The 16751-nt window shown below is 40.9% G+C and overlaps 1 protein-coding gene across 1 annotated transcript in view; it reads right to left on the bottom strand.

Annotated features, from left to right (window-relative positions):
* The window catches only part of AHRR (aryl-hydrocarbon receptor repressor), a 255608-nt gene that overhangs the window by 235475 nt on the left and 3382 nt on the right, over window positions 1-16751 (bottom strand). The window contains exon 2 of the mRNA XM_027869067.1: window positions 10204-10276. Coding sequence (XP_027724868.1) covers window positions 10204-10265 — 62 coding nt within the window. The 5' untranslated portion in view covers window positions 10266-10276. The remainder of the gene's footprint in view (window positions 1-10203; window positions 10277-16751) is intronic.

A 16751-nucleotide genomic window follows, 5' to 3' on the forward strand; every position in this document is an offset into this window, starting at 1 on the left:
AATGAAAGTATCATATCAGCAATCCAGAATATTTACTGAATATAGAACACTAGAATTCCTGAACAATGCAAGATAAATAGGATGTAATGTAAAGGACATCCATTAACCTAAATGGTCCAGAGTATGCTTCATCTGACCAAACTTAACACAGAACCATAGGCCAAGAGCTGGGAGGAATCCAAGGTGTCATTTAGAACAAACCATATCATTTTATAGAGGAGGCAACTGAGTCTGGAGAAGTTAAAAGACTTGCTCAAGGTCATACAGGTAAAAAATGGCAGAGCCAAGATTACACTTCACATCTGAACAGTTCAAGTTCAGGTATCCCCCCCTACTGAATTCTAACTTCAATAGCTCTGACAAAATTTTTTCAGAGAATCCATTATGTTTCACAAAATGGGGGTACAACCTTCTGTGGTTCTGGAAAAAGGCCACTTAGGTATTTTCTTCTATTTTTCAGTGTATTAAATCTTAACACAAACACACAACTTACCGTATAAACTGAGCTGATTATATAAACAAATTTGCTTTATTCCCAAATTGAGTTTTTCCACATGAAACAAACAATACTCTCCGAGTTGGAAACATTTGCTTTGCCCTCACCAAATTTTAAAAACGTACCACAATTCAGAGGAGTAAGGAGCTAAGGAGATGGAGGGAGGGGGAACAAATTCACTGGCTGCACAGAGGAAGGCAAAAAGGAAGAGGAAAACAAAATCTTGGGGTTTCCCAATTTCATATTTGCAAACCCCTGCACATGCAAATAAAATCCCTATCTTTTTTGTCAGCGTTCCAGGAGTGAATGACTTCTATTTTCTCCACTATTTATCAATACTGCACATTTCTCCTCTTCTCTAAATTCTAATTGTCTCCTATGAGAGACTGCATTGTTCAGGTCATACTTCATCTAAGGAAGTGAGAAGCGTAGAGTTGGAAAAGACCTTTAGAGATCACATCACCAATCCTCTAATCTGACAGAAGGAGCTTCAGTGCATACGGTTCAGAAATTAAGAATGGTTTTAAATAAAGAAGTAAAAAAAAAAAAATACCTTCACCAAAAATACAAAGTTTGAGTTAGATCCAGGAAGGGTACCTGAATTGAGCAGAGAATGCTCTCACAAGGGACGAGGTGTTCGGCACGGAATAGAAGCCAAAAGCAATGGTAGGAAGGTAGTCGTACCTTCATTTAGACAGTTTCTCCTCACTTGGAATGTCCATCCCATCTGCCTTACTGAGGCTACTTAAAGGCCTGGCCCAAGTTTCACTTCCATGAGACCTTTCTCCTCTCTCATTCCTTTCTTCCCTAGGTTCTTAATACACTTACAATCTATACTACAGAGACAAAATTCTCTGGTCTTTGCCATCATGATTCTGCTCCCTTCCCCCTCCCATAGTACCCTTCTCTCATTAAGGAGCCTCCATTTTGAGGCAGGGCCCAGTCTAGGTACCTTTCATTCTTCTTCCCCCATTTCTAGCTTCCTTTTATGTGCTGTCTTTGCCCAGTAGAATGTAAGTTCCTTGAGGGATGGGATGATCTGTTCAGTTGCTTATATTTGTATACTCCATTGCTTAACAGTGCTTGGCACATAGTAAGCAATTAATAAATGTGTTATTAACTTGCTGTGGGGCGCTAGGCAAGTCACTTAACCCTGTTTGCCTCAATTTCCTCATCTGTAAAATGAGAAGGAAATAGCAAACCACTCCAGTATCTCTGCCAAGAAAACTTCAAATAGGGTCACAAAGAGTTAGATGCAATGGAAATGACTGAACAACAAAACCATGGTCTTAAAGTCAGAACTCATGCAATATTAAACTAACATTCAATCTAAGTTTCAAGTATGGCAAATAATATTTAAATACAAGGGCCACGTGCCAATACTAATTCATTACTCATTTAAATACTGTTGTTTTCATCTAACACCAGTGGAATCAATATTCAACTCAAGCAAAGACAAAGACTCTACCCCAAAGGGGTTACAAATTCAGTCACAGAGATGATGTAGTTCAATCTTAAATGAAAGCATAAAATTTCAGAGATGTGGTCAGGTCCCACTTTCTACTTCATCCCTCTCTTCACTACCATCAACATTCTCTCAAACACTTTCTCCAAACCCACTAGTAGTTTCACCCTCAAAACACAAATCCCTACTCACTTAGTTTCTTGTCTCCCTGGTATTTCACTCTGGATTTTATTTCATGAGACATCCCCACCCCGCCCTATATCTGCTCTCTTTCTAGTCAACCATTTCTCATTCTCTCTCACTTTACTTTACTTCTCTGTCTTCTTGGGCAGGAAGGATACACATCTACCTAAGAAAATAAAATGTAAGCTCCTTGAGGCAGAAATTATTTCATTTTTGTCTTTGTATCCCTATTGCCTGGCACATAGTAGGCAATTTATAAATATGTGTGGAATTGAAAGCTTGCATTTGGGATTATTTTGCAAATATTTCTTTTTTCCCCACATTTTCTTTGAGCACCTTCCTTGTTCACCCCAACTTCACACCAGAGTGGGAGCCAAGATCAGTGTGACCCTTTCAATTATTCTCCCATTGATGGCCTTCCCCTCTAGACCTGGCATTGCTCTATGTAAGATAAGTGATGGAGTTCACAACTTCATAGGCCAACAGCTGTGGAAGAGTGATTCTATTGGAGTTGATCATAAACTTCAGAAGAGAAGGTGGGAGAAAAATCAATAAAGGATCTTCCCTGTTTCCAGGGAAGACGCAGACCAAGAGAAGATTCAAACTGAACTTAACAGCATAAGGCAAACCCTACAAAAAGGGGAAAACAATCCAGTACCCATGGCTGTTGTCCTTTGCTCTTCCCCCTTGCTATGGGGAGGTCTTCAAGAATAGACCAACAGTCTGCCAGCATGGAGCACACTGACTCCAGAAGCCAGCACCAAGAAACGTGACCTCTCAGATATCCCAGTCTTGCGTGGAAATCAGCGCATAAACGCAAACCACACACTGAAGTCAATCAAAATTGAGGAAGAAGAGCTCAGAAGAGGGAATGATTTTGAAGAAACGGCCAAAAATATAGCAACATGCAAAGTGGCAACTTTTCCCACTGAAAATATACAAGTGTTGCGTAGTCCAATTAAAGAGAATTGCCAGGGTCTCCACTACTGCCTGCCTCTGAGGGGTAGAGGGCTTTACCAACCAGGCTCTTTCCCCCCCCCAAAAAAAAATCTGACTCTTGTCCAACCAAAGAAGAGTTGTTAAGGGGATACTAAGTCTCCATAGTGACATGTTCCCCAAACCACTTCTCCTCTGTTCACACTAAATCACATCTTCCTATGTGTGCATGAATATATGCTTGCATTTATTTATGTGTGCGTGTGTGAGTACGGGAAATAGTTCTTCCTGTTTACAATGGCCCATTTACCACTTTAAAAGGGAAGCTGACATGGGGAGTCCAAACATTAACCATCCTGTTGTCACAGGTGAGACTACAAGTCACAATAAATAGTCACCAGGTGAGACAGCCCCAGCCCTAGCATGCCAGGGTCACAGAGGGAATTGGTTCTGAAGTTCAAGTGCTACCTTCTACATGAGACTTTTCCTGGTACCTTCAGTTACTAGTGTTTTCCCCATCTCCCTCCCCAAAAAAATGAGTCCATTATTTACTTTCATTCATAAATCTAGAAAGAACCTCAGAAGCTATCTATCTAATTCAATCCCTGCACCTTAAAGCAAAGTGAAGGATTTGCCCAAGGTCACAAGGGTAGTGGACATCAGAGGGGGAATGTGAAACTAAGTCTTCAAAGTCTTTCCACTGTAGCATGTTGTGGCAAGGCACTTCATAAATTCTTAATAAATGGAACTGAATTATCTTATCTTCATTTACTCCCTCCTACTATGGTAGGAAAGGACAATCACTATCATCAACGCTTTACCCGCAGAGCAATGGCACTGCCTTTTCTCAGGGTCACATCACTATCTGTCAGGGGCAGGGGATGAGTACTAGAACACATCACTGAATCACAGAACCTTAAGAGTCTGAAGAAACCCCCGAAATCACCCGGCCCCTCACACATACCTGTAGTAGGTATCCCCTCTAAAGTATCTCTAGCAAGTGATGGGGGGAAGGAGAGTGGAGAAAGAAACAGGCATTTATCAAATACCTACTATATTTAGTAATTTATAAATATTGTCTCATTCGATTTTCATAATGGCCCAAAGAGATAGGTGCTCTTACTATCCCCATATTACAGCTGAGGAAACTGAAGCAGACTGCCCGGAAGTGACCTGCCCAGGTCACACAGCTAGTCTCTAAGGCTGGATTTCAGCTCAGATCTTCCTGACTCCAGACTCAGCACTCCATCCCCTGCACCACCAAGCTGCCTCCTAGCAGACCCTTAATTGGGATCAACTGTCTCCTGCCTAACAGGCGGTGCTCCATCCACAAGGACACTAACCTTGACGAAGCTACATGTCCAGACTGGGGAAGGTCAGGAAGGAACCCTTGAGAATCCAGAGCAAAGATGTTCCCTTGTCTGGCCTCCAGCCCACCCAAAGCCACAAATCCTTAGGACCTTATAAATCAAAGCCATATGTGCCATATAGCCAGGGCTCTCCACCCTATCCCCCACCCCCCACCTTCCACCCTGTAGACAGAAAGGGCTACTGCCTGGACCAACCCATGCCTACACAAGAATGAGGCTCAAAAGCAAGTTATTTTAACTTCCAAATTTCCCTTGAGCTTAATACCAAAGGAGTTCCTACAGAAATCATATACACATACCTGCAGCTCTCCCCACAGAAATAAACACAGCTGCATTTACTAAATGGCAGTAACTAGGTTTTGAATAAGCAAAGTAGTGTTTATTTCACCGTATGATGCTACATACATACAAAAGAACAAAAATAAATCTAGGATCAATGAACTGTTAAGTTGATTTATTTGAATATGCAGTTATTGAATGAATGCACTTCATATGTTTGTTTCAATCTGTGAACATTGAGTGAACATCCAGTTTCTTTACACTGTTTTTACAGGTCCTTCTCCTCCCCCTCAAACACAAAATCTTTATAACACTCACTGCAGTCAAAATCACTACCAGGAAATTTAAAATTAAAGCACCTACCAAAAGCATTCCTTTTGCTGCACATCAACCCAGATACAAGATCGAGGGAAGCATAATGTTGTCTATGTGCCATGGTGCTATTTTGATTTATTATTTTATTGATAAAAAATGTTTTTGATGCATAGATTTCTGAAAAATGATCTTACAAAAATAAATCTTTACTTGTCAAAACATATGCCCTCCCAGAGTACATAGTTTCCATCTCTAGGGCAGCACTATAGGAAGACATCAAGATTTTCTTCTGGCCACCTTACACCCATTCTCAATCCATGGATGAAATAAAGGAAAATTACTGGCTCCTTCCAATAGTTAGTTAACCCTTAAAATCTCCCATCAGCCCATCTGTCTCTGTCCTTGGATTGTGAAGATATACATCACACCTTGAGAAAGTTCCAAACATATAGTAGACTCACGCCAGAAAATTCATTCATTATTCAACATTTATTATATGCCAGCTGTGTGCAAAGCACTGCCCTCAACCTTGGGAATAAAAAGACAAAGTCCCTGCCCTCAAAGAGCTTATATCCCCCCTCAAGAATTTTAGCCCTGGTCCGTTCTTTTTAACCCTAAGACGTTCAACCCCAGGCACAACATGTCCTTCTTCTCTTGGAGTACTACTTCATGGACTCTGTAGTACATAGAAAAGAGTCCTGGCTTGGAGAATCAGAGGACTGAGGTTCAAATCTGCCTCTGATGCTTACTGCCTCTGCACTGGACCTGGAGTCAGAAAGACCCGAGTTCAAAACGTGCCTCAGATACTCACTAGCTGTGTGTCTCCAGGAAAAGTCACTTAGCTTATCTTCCTCAACTTCCTGAGTGGGGAAATCAGTAAAGTCAGGATGATAATAATTCCATCTGTTTTATGTTGTGTTTTTTTTTTTGCAATATGGCTAAAATGAATATATGTTTTGCATGACTTCACATGTATACCTGATATCCAATTGCTTGCCTTCTCTAGGAGGGACAGGAGGGAGGTAAGGAGAGAACCTGGAACTCAACATTTTCAAAAATTATTTTTTTAAAAAATTTACATGTAATTGGGATGTATTTAATGAAATAAATAAAAATAATTTTATTAAAAGTCTTTTTTTAAAAAAACACCATTTGGGCAGCTAGGTGGGGCAGTGGATAGAGCTCTGGCCCTGAAGTCAGGAGGACCTGAGTTCAAATCTAGCCTCAGACCAAACACTTGACACTTACTAGCCATGTGACCCTGGGCAAGTCACTTAACCCCAACTGCCTTAAAAAAAAAAAAACACCCCTCACTCTATTTCCCTGAGAGTTGCACCCAAGGCAATATCCTGCTCTGCCTACCCACTCTACCTACTCTGCCATGATTCCAGTTGTAAGCACACCCAAGACATTTTTTTCTGCAATAGTCCCTTGAAACATCTTGTGTCATTTCTCTCCTTGTCTCTGGGAAATATCCAGATGCCAAAGAATTGGCTATCTTCTAGAACCAAACCAAAACTTTTAAATTCAGAAGAGAAAATGAGATAAGGCTGAAAGAACGTTCTTTCCCACCTCCTGCTTCCATGCCTTTGCAAAGGCTGGTGGTCCCCATGTTGACCACATCACCCTCCCCTACTCCAGTGGCTCCCTACTGCCTCCAGGATCAAATACAGAATGGCATTCAAAGCCCTCCCTAACCAAACCTCCTCCTATCTTTCCAATCTTCTTACACCTTACTCCCCAGCCGGTCCTCCGATCCAATGACATTGGCCTCCTACCTGTTACACTGAAGCATCTTCTCTGGCTGTCCCCCATGCTTGAAATGCCCTCCTCCTTCAACTCTGCCTTCCGACTTCCCTGGCTCTCTGTTAGTCCCATCTAAAAACCCCGTTTTATAAGAATCCTCTCCTAATTCCTCTTAACTCTAGCGTCTTCCTTCTATTAATTATTTTCTGTTTATCCTTCATATAGCTTGCACCTAAATATGTGTTTGCTTGTTGTCTCCCCCATTAGACTGCCCTTGAGGGCAAAGACTTTTTTTTGCCTCTTTGTATCCCCAGGGCTTAGCACAGTGCCTGGCACATAGCAGGAGCTTAATAAACACTTACTGATTGAATAATTGAATGCTTTCTCTCCTCATCTCCTTCTCATAAAATCCTTAGGGATTTTAGGGCCCTTCATGAACCCCACTAGTTGATAGTGTTCTCCTCCCACCCCTAAACTATTTTATATTTACATGTGCTCTCCCCCAATCCCCTAAAATGTAAGCTCCTTGAGGGCAGGGGTGGTCACACATTTAGAGCTGGAAGAGACTTGAAAGCTTATCTAACCCAATACCCCACATTTTACAGATGAGAAAACAAAGACCCAGGAAGGTTATGGGATTTGCCCAAAGTCACATAGGTAGTAAATGGCAGATCCAAGATCAGAACCCAGATCCTCTGATGCCAAAAATCCAGTACTGCTTGTTGTCTTTTTCTCTCAAGTACCCTGCATATCGCCTTGCACACAGCAGACAGTCAGTAAATGCTTGCTAAATTGAAATGAACTGAACTTTCCCTCAGGAAATATGTACCTCCCAACAACATACAGAGAGAGTGGAAAGGCCCTACGACTTTCTGCTGCTATGACCTTTATCCCCTCCCCCACCACGCACTTGAGTCTCTATGCCTGTGCCAGGCTTTGCTCTGTGAGCTCTTCTGGGAATATTCTCTCCGTCTGGCACGTGGACACCCTAGCTCTGACTTACTAGCAATATAAAGCCAATTCAGGTCATCCCAATGCAGTCTCAAAATTCTGGCCCCCAGGGGCACACCTACCCTTAAGACAAAGGAAACTAAAAACATCTTTTTTTATCCCTGCCATTGTTTTGGGGGTGTATAGAACCCCAGACTTTCTGGCACAAAATTCTTCACTCCAACAGAAGGGGAAGCACGCTTTAAATATACACACAGAGGCATATACAACCTGGTTAATGGTAGATGTTACCATGGGAATGGTGTCTGGCAATATGTAAGCTCTGGCAGGTGCAAGATGCTAAGATCAAATTCTGGAGACATATAGATATTCTGGTTTTGCATCACTAGAACCTCTACAATGTACAGATTTTTAAAACCTAGCTGGGTTTTCATCAGTCAGTAAGCACTTAGAAAACACCTACTATGTGTCAGGCAACATCCCATACCCAACATTACTCTCTCTCACACCAGCAGGGCTCACCAGGGTCTTGCTTGATGACCCACTTCTGATGATCCAAAAGGCTGCCCCTGAGTGAAACCAGGTACATATTCAGAATATGTAAAAGCTGAAGTCCAGACAGGAAGAAATGCACAGAGTAACACATGAGCACTGGAGCTTACAGCTGACCAACAGAAAGAGATATTGAATGATTATTCAAGTAGTCAGCAGCGGGAAGCATGAGACCCACCAATCCATCCTGGACACTTTTTCTTTTCTTTTTTTTTTTTTTAGGCAATTGGGGTTAAGTGACATGCCCAGGGTCACACAGCTAGTAAGTGTCAAGTGTTTGGTCTGAGGTCGGATTTGAACTCAGGTCCTCCTCACTTCAGGACCGGGGCTCTATCTACTGCGCCACCTAGCTGCCCCTCATCTTGTACATTCTTACACATTAAATACTCATCAGATAACAGAGAACAGGGAATGCTACTCTAAGAAGAGCAGCAATAAAAGTACCACCGGAAGTAACGAGCAAGGCAGGGTAGCAACTGCAGGGTCCTCTAATGACGTCCTGCCTTTCTCCTCCACTTTCCCCTGAAGTTGTGAGAGATGTGAAGGTAAATCAAAAGGAGGGGGCAGCTTGGTGGTGCAGTGAATAGAGCTCTACCCTTGGAGTCAGGAGGACCTGAGTTCAAATCCAGCCTCACTCACTTAATACTTAGTAGCTGTGTGACCCTGACCAAGTCACTTAACCCCAAATGCCTCACCAAAAAGCAAAAAGTAAATAAATAAACAGATAAATCAAAAGCAGGCAGCTAGAGGCTGGATGTGGGGTCAAGAAAATCCAAGTTCAAATCCAGTCTTAGATCTTTACTAGCTATGTGAGCCTGGTCAAGTCTTTTACCTTCATCTGCCTCAATTTCCTCAACTGCAAAATGAGAATAATAATTGTACCTGCCTCCCAAGGGTACTGTGAGGATCAAATGAGACAATGTTTGTAAGGCATTATGCAACTCTTAAAGCACTTTTATAAACGCTATCATTATTATTAAGAAGAAAAGGAAATTATAGTACAGTAGAAAAGGTCGGTGATGAAATATCCTTTAGAAAGTGGATTTCTAGCCTAAATGTTCTGGCTACCCATCTCCACCTCTGTTCCTTTGCAAAGGCTGTCCTCCATGCCTCCAATGCCCTCCCTTCCTCGCTGCTACCTCTCAGAATCCCTACTTTCCTTCAAAGATCAGCTCAAGAGTTACCTTCTCTATGAAGTCTCTCCTGACCCCTCCAGGTGCCAGTCCCCCTCCCTTAAAAATTACCTTATATTTATTTTGTACTTACTTATATGCGTGCGGGCTGTCTCCTCCATTAAAATACAAGTCTGTTGATGGAAGGAACCTTTTCTTTTTCTGACTTTTTATCTCAATCACTGAGCACAGTACTTGGCATATAGCAAACCCAGACATAGTAAACGCTTGCTGACTGACTGATTCTATAGTCTTTGTCCTTCCCATCAGTCAGGAAACTCAAATCAGAGCAATGCTTTTGAAAGGAAGACAAACTAAAACACCAGTTTGTTAATTTAAAACACTTTCTTGAAAGAGAAGAAATTATGAGGTTTCACAGTTACTTGGTACAACAGAAATGATACAGGAGATCATTGGGAGAAAGCCCATCTCCTTCAGCTGGCTTGACTTGGGCATCTGGAAATTGTTTCTTATCTGAGTGATAACTGTCCTTCTTGACTAATGCTTCTTTCCCATAGGACTTGTATGATTCTATCAGGAATAGGATTCCTTTACTTAGAGTAAAAAATACAAGCATCCCAAACACGAAATGAGGCCAATCTGTGACATTAACTAATATAACTTAGAAGCTAACTGGACAATTATCCAGAAATGTGAGCCAACTGGTTGTAACTTAGTTTTATCTAACCTCATCACTTTCTTACCCACCACCAAAACACAGAAAATATGATACTTTACTGTTTCTGAATAGGTTTTCTTCTTTTCCTCCCAGCATACATACACTCTCCTGGTGGAATCATCGTCTTTGTCCCTGGAACAGAAAAGCATAAATGAGCCAGTCTCTTTGCGAAACATCAACAATTTCACAAAGCAACCAAAAGCAAGAAAATCATGGCAATTCAGCACTTGGCTTGCCAGAAAGAACTCTGGCTCTGGTGTCAGAGGACCTGGGTTCAAATGCTGTCTCTTAGTACTGACTCCCTGTGTGATCCTGGGGAAGTCACAACCTCCTCATCTGAAAAGTTGCGGGGGGGGGGGGGTGTTGGAACAGATGATCTCTGGGGTCCCTTAAAACACTAGATCTCTGATACTACCCTTAACCATCAAGGCCACTGTGTCATTTCTTCCTACAAATCTTGAAATAAAAGTCTCCAGCTTTTTTTTTTCTTTAGAGACTAGCCTCCCCACTCTTCACGGCCTTGCCTTTCTTCCCTCCATCTCAAGATGTTGTGAAGGCTCTTTGCAAGGGGCAGCTAGGTGGCGCAGTGGATAGAGTACCATCCCTGAAGTCAGAAGAATCTGAGTTCAAATCTGCACTGAGACCAAATGCTTGACACTAGCTGTGTGACCCTGGGCAAGTTACTTAACTCCAACTGCTCAAAAAAAAAAATTTTTTTTTTAAAGTTAAAAAAAAAATAAGGCTCTTCGAAAGTCACGATGTGATACATAAGTGTGTTATTTTCTTTTCTCATCTCCTCCCCCCACCCTTGCTGGTCAGTTGGAAAGCCTTCTCAGCCTTGTTAAGAGGATCGAGGTCTCTAAGAATGATATCTTCCTCTATAAGTTCACCTACACCTGCATTTAACTCCATAAGGAAATGTTCCAGGAAAAGTCAGCTGAGACACTCAGGCGCCCACTTGCTTTTTGTCTGGGACAATACAATATTAATAAAGACATGTTGCCATTTTTACATCTCTATAGTTACACCATTCCTATCACAATGGACACAACCACAGCATTTCCTTTGAATAAGTGGACTTGTGTTCCCACACGAATTGCAAAAACCTTCATTTTAAAAGGTTTCCCTATGTTGGGTTTCCTCTCTCTCACACCTTGATAAGCTTTCAAATGAGACACTTCATCATGTTGCTCCTAAGGCTGGTTCTGAAATTTTTCTGAAGCAGATGAACATTTTAAACATAAAATCAAAATATAAACTTTATACACAAATATACAAACATGCACACAAATACACATGAATACACACATAAATGAATACACAAACACACACAAGTACAGAAACACACACAAGTACAGAAACACACACAAGCAACACCACCCCAACATCTTTATAAGCAAGGTAAATTCTGTCAATGCCCTGCACTAAACTTTGTCCCAAGTAAGAAGAAAGTATTCAACAGTCCTGAGTTAAGTATCGCACGTCACGTCTCAAGGCTGTAGTCTCTGGCTTCTCTGGAGAATGCCAGTCACTTTCCTTTCCTTTACAACTTTACAATCCTATGATTTGTGCTTGCGAAGACTGGAGAACTATGAACCCTTTCTGATCAAAATCTAGCAATTTATCTTTGGGATCAAGTTTGATTTTATCCAACTATGGTGGAGGTGGGGGAGGGTGAAGGAAGCTCGAGATGGTGCTATCTCTGTGCCAAAAATGTCAGCATGTTTCAAATCAGTCATTACGCCAGTGAACAAACTATAACAATGAGGATATTTATTCTGAATTTTTTAACTTGATGTCATGGAGGGACACAAAATTTCTGTACCCATTTGGAAAAGTATGCAAGCATCACGAAGAGGATATGTATTTAAACATCTAGAAGTATCATCTACCAGCCTAATACCAGTTCTCATAAAAATAAGTCACAAAACTTTGGAGCTCTCAGAGTCGTTAGAAAGCATCTAGTATTTTCCAAACTAATACGGTCACAAAAAAAAACTAGAGGTTTAAAACATATGGATGGATCCCCACAGTCCTGGTCTGGCAGTATGACATACCTTTGAGATTTTTTTTCAGGGAGTGGCCCAGGCAAGAACTCATCCGCACACGTCCCTGTGTGGAAATTTCCTTCCCCTGATGCAGCTACAACACACTTACACATGTAACCTAGAGCCTTGGAGCACTACCTGGGGCACTGAGACCCTAATCAACGTGCCCATGGTTATATCACAAGAACTTCTCAGATGTAGGGCTTTGGCCCAGTTCTTTCTGATTCCAAGGCCTGCCCTTAATCCACTCTTCCAAGGTGTCTCACCCTCAGAATAAATGAAGTGATATTTGTGGGCAAAATAGAAAAAAAATTAATGCTTATTTTCACATCCAATATTATCACATATTCTACACTTAAATGAAGTTATTTCTGGTCCACACACACATTCATATTTAATGTTTTGCAGGAGATTTTCTCATGGAACTCTAACTCACATTGGATGGAATAATGCACTTCCACAGAATGTAGATTGGAGAACACTCATCTTGATCTACACCCTCATTTTAAAGATAGGAAACAGAGTTAGAATGGGCAAATAATTTGCCACAGTCATATAACTAATTAATGGCAGAGTTCAGACTATCTCCTGGGCTAGTGCTCTTTTCTCCCCACCTCCATTTCTTAAATATTTCTCCAAAAAAAAAAGTTAGATTTCAGTTAGCAGCCCAAATTCAGAATTAGAAGGGAAGAGGGCAGCTAGTTGTCACAGTGGATAGAGCACCAGCCCTGGAGTCAGAAGGACCCTAGTTCAAATCTGGTCTCAGACCCTTGACACTTAGTAGCTATGTGACCCTGGGCAAGTCACCTAACCCTGAATGCCTCCAAAAAAAAAAAAAAACTCAAAAAACAAACAAAATAATTAGAAGGGATGTTAGAGGTCATATAGCTTTTACTTTACGAATGAAGAAACTTAGGACCAGAGAAGTAATTTATCCAAGCTCACACCAGTAAACAGCTGATCCAGAATTCAAACCCAGAGCTGTAGAGTCCAAATACATCACTATTTCAACTACAGCACATTGTTTATTTTTTTAAAAATACTCTTGGGATCGAATATATGCCCGTACAACTTGTTAGTCATGTCCCAAAGGGATGAAGTTGAGTAAAATTTTTCAGTAACTAGCCACGAATTTCACTTCCATCCTGGATAAGTTGCTCCTATACCATTTAACTATTTTCAACTCTGCTCCAAAATGTTGTTTCCACCACTACCGAAAACATATACGTCATCTTGATGAAGTGATGGAAAGCTTCATGGGTGTCCTGATGGCAAACAGTGAAGAAATGCCTAGAACAGCGTGGAGGATCACCCCCGTAGATTGAGCAGACACTGGAAATAAGCTCAGGAGCAAAAATCTTTGAACCTTAATTGCAAGTCGAAATAACAAGCATTTACCAAGTGCAAACGACATGGCAGCCTCTAGGGTTACAACGAAAGGCAAAACCAGTCCCTGCCCTCAAGAAGCTCACAATCTAATGGGGGAATACAACGTACAAACAATTACATACAAGATGTATAAATTATAAACTGCAGGGCTCTTCATTTAAACAGAAAGCAGACAGAACTCTAGATCATCCCTACTTTTGCCCATCCACGGAAAAGTCACCCATCATATCAACTGAGTAGAAGAGCAACTTCCAGTCAACTTCACAGGATTAACATTAAAAGGACGGTGAATCTCTATTAAGCAGATCTAAAAGGGACAGTTAAATCTAGTATTTCTTTGAAAGTTTGTATGCAATACCAAATTAATGGAGAATGAAATTTGTATACTTGGAAAGTTTTCACTGGGTTTGCATCAATTAAAAAAAATCATCTAGCCAACTTCAAGCGTGATATTCTCAGCTGTTTGGAGTCTGGTGATAACGAGCCCAGCTGTATAAACCCTGGTGAGGAGAGGCTGACAGTACCTCAAAGCCCACCTGGATCCAAACACTGCTACATCTTCACCTCCCCATGTCCCAGAATGAGACTGCACAGACTGAGAGATATGTAAATAGCACAGTCCCACTCCATGATGCTCTGCCCGGCCCAGGAGTTCCCAACATTCTTTTGTGTCAAGGACCCCCCCTCAGCAGTCGGATTAAGCCTATGAATCCCTTCTCAGAAGGGTGTTTTTGGCATAAAATAAATAACATAGGATTGCAAAGGAAACCAATTCTACTAAAATACTGTTGCTAAAATATTAAGGAAAAAAAAGTTCACAGGCCCCAGGTTAAAAACCCCAGCTCTAAGATTCTATGTTAACAGATGAAGGGCCAGGTGCTAAGCCTACCCTGGTGAAATCCCAGCTCTGGCCAAAAATAAAAACAAAACCTAACCTGCTTGGCTTCTCAGAATGTCTGTCTCTCTCCCCTTTGTCCAAGGCTGGCTGAAAGAAGGCCTCCTCCACCCAGCAAATAAACCTTCAGAGGCATTCCTCTCTGTTGGCCTGAACCCTCTCTTCCAATCACAGGCTTTGTATGCAACTGGGCTTATCACCAGACTCAAAACAGCTGAGAATATCACAATTGAAGTCGGGAGATGATTTTTTTTAATTGATGCAAACCCAGTGAAAGCTTTTCAAGTACACAAGTTTTATTCTCCATCAATCGGGTATTACAGGCAAACTTTCAAAGAAATACTAAGTTTAATCGTCCCTTTTAAATTCCTATGTGCTCGTAACTCACCCACCTTCATACAAAAGGAAAGTGTGTATATGCATACACATATACACAGAAATGTATAATATATGTATTCCATATATGCATGTTTATATATGTATGCATATACATGTATGTATGGGCAGCTAGGTTGCACAGTGGATATAGTGCTGGGCCTAGAGACCAGAAGACTCCTCTTCCTGAGTTCAAATTTGACCTCAGACACTAGCTGTATGACCCTAGGCAAATGACTTAACCTTGTATGTCTTAACTTCATCATTTATAAAATGTGCTGAAGAAGGAAACAGCAAACCACTCCAGTATCTTTATCAAGAAAACCCCAAAAGGGTCACAAAGAATTGGACACAACTGAAAAATGACTAAACAACAAATGTATGTATGTGCTGTTTATACACATATATATACACGCATATAAATACACATATCTAGTGCATGTATATGTATGTATATATACACACACATACATACACACATACAGCTATAATAGCTTAAAACTATACTAAGACTTTTGAGACACCCTCTCTACATATTATGCCTTTCAATTCATGGTGGAAAGTGATAGCAATGATAATATTCCTAATTTTATTTTTCAGGTGCCATTAGCAAATCAGGTCTGAAGGAACAGTGTTAACTATGGAGTAGAGTACAAGTAAGAGAAAATGTCCTTTGAGTATTTTTTTCTAAAAAGATAAAAATAAACCCATGGGTTCTTGTTGTTATTATTTTTCTCTGGCCAGAGGAAACAGCATCTCTGATTCCTAAAAGAAGGCATCAGAGAATGAATATGTTAATGAGGGCCTGGCGGAAATAGAACCCAGAAGTCCCCACTTTAATTGGCTGTATGGCAGAGAGCAACCCAGGACAGTGAAGTTGTAATTCATACAAGCAGAATGGCATAGGGCTTATACCCTCTATTTCCTCAATTCCCCATGCTCCTTACATGCACCATAAAAGAAAACAAACTTCTTGATCTCTTCTAAACCAAGAAATAATACTTTTGTTCCCAAATCTGCAATGTATTTACTAATTATCAGATTTGAATATAATTGCCATAGAGTACAATGTTTTCTTTTCCTACGATATCTGGACTAACAGCCCATTAAAACCAATAGGAAATTATATGCCCCCCCAAAAAAAGTTTTAACACTAAGTCATCCTAAGAAGCCCAAGACTGCATCAGACTGGATTTATCTGACCTTAGAATGTTTTAAGCTAAATCTCTAAAACATCAAGTCCCATTATCTAAGACCAGACACTGTTTTCTGACATGCTTTCACAGCAAGTGCACCTTATTCTTATACAGAAGAAAGAATAATATCTTTCTCCACACAGCAATTGTTTTCAGAGCAACTCTTAATGATCACACATTCATGGGGTTGTTTTGACTACAAAATGGTTTAATGTAAGTAAGGCACTTTGGAAATCTTAGCTATTAAAATGTTTGCTATTGTGTTGAATCACTTTCAGTCATGTCCGACTCTTTGTGACCCCATTTGGGGTTTTCTTGGCAAAGATACTTGGAGTGGTCTGCCATTTCCTTCTCCAGCTCATTTTACAGATGAGGAACCTAAGATAAGCAGGGTTAAGTGATTTGCCCAGGGTCACACAGCTAGTAAGTATCTGAGGCCAGATTTAAACTCGGGTTCTCTGGCTTTTGTTTTGCTATTATTATTATCATAATCAGAAAGCTGCCTAGGAAGCCAACTCCAATAACTCGTCAGAAAAATGGGAAAGCATGAAGCTCGGGCCATGTGTGGGCAGTGAAAGTCTCTCTCTCAGTTACCTGGGAAGGCTGGATGCCTGAAGAGAATGGGGGGAAAGAAATGCCTCCTCCCACAGTACTTTGGAAATGCTCTCCCAGGAAGAGAGAAGAATGTTGAACAGACTATTATT

Source organism: Vombatus ursinus, unplaced genomic scaffold (assembly GCF_900497805.2).
Source record: "Vombatus ursinus unplaced genomic scaffold, bare-nosed wombat genome assembly UNPS02014791.1, whole genome shotgun sequence".
In the NCBI taxonomy this organism is placed as follows: Eukaryota; Metazoa; Chordata; class Mammalia; order Diprotodontia; family Vombatidae; genus Vombatus; species Vombatus ursinus.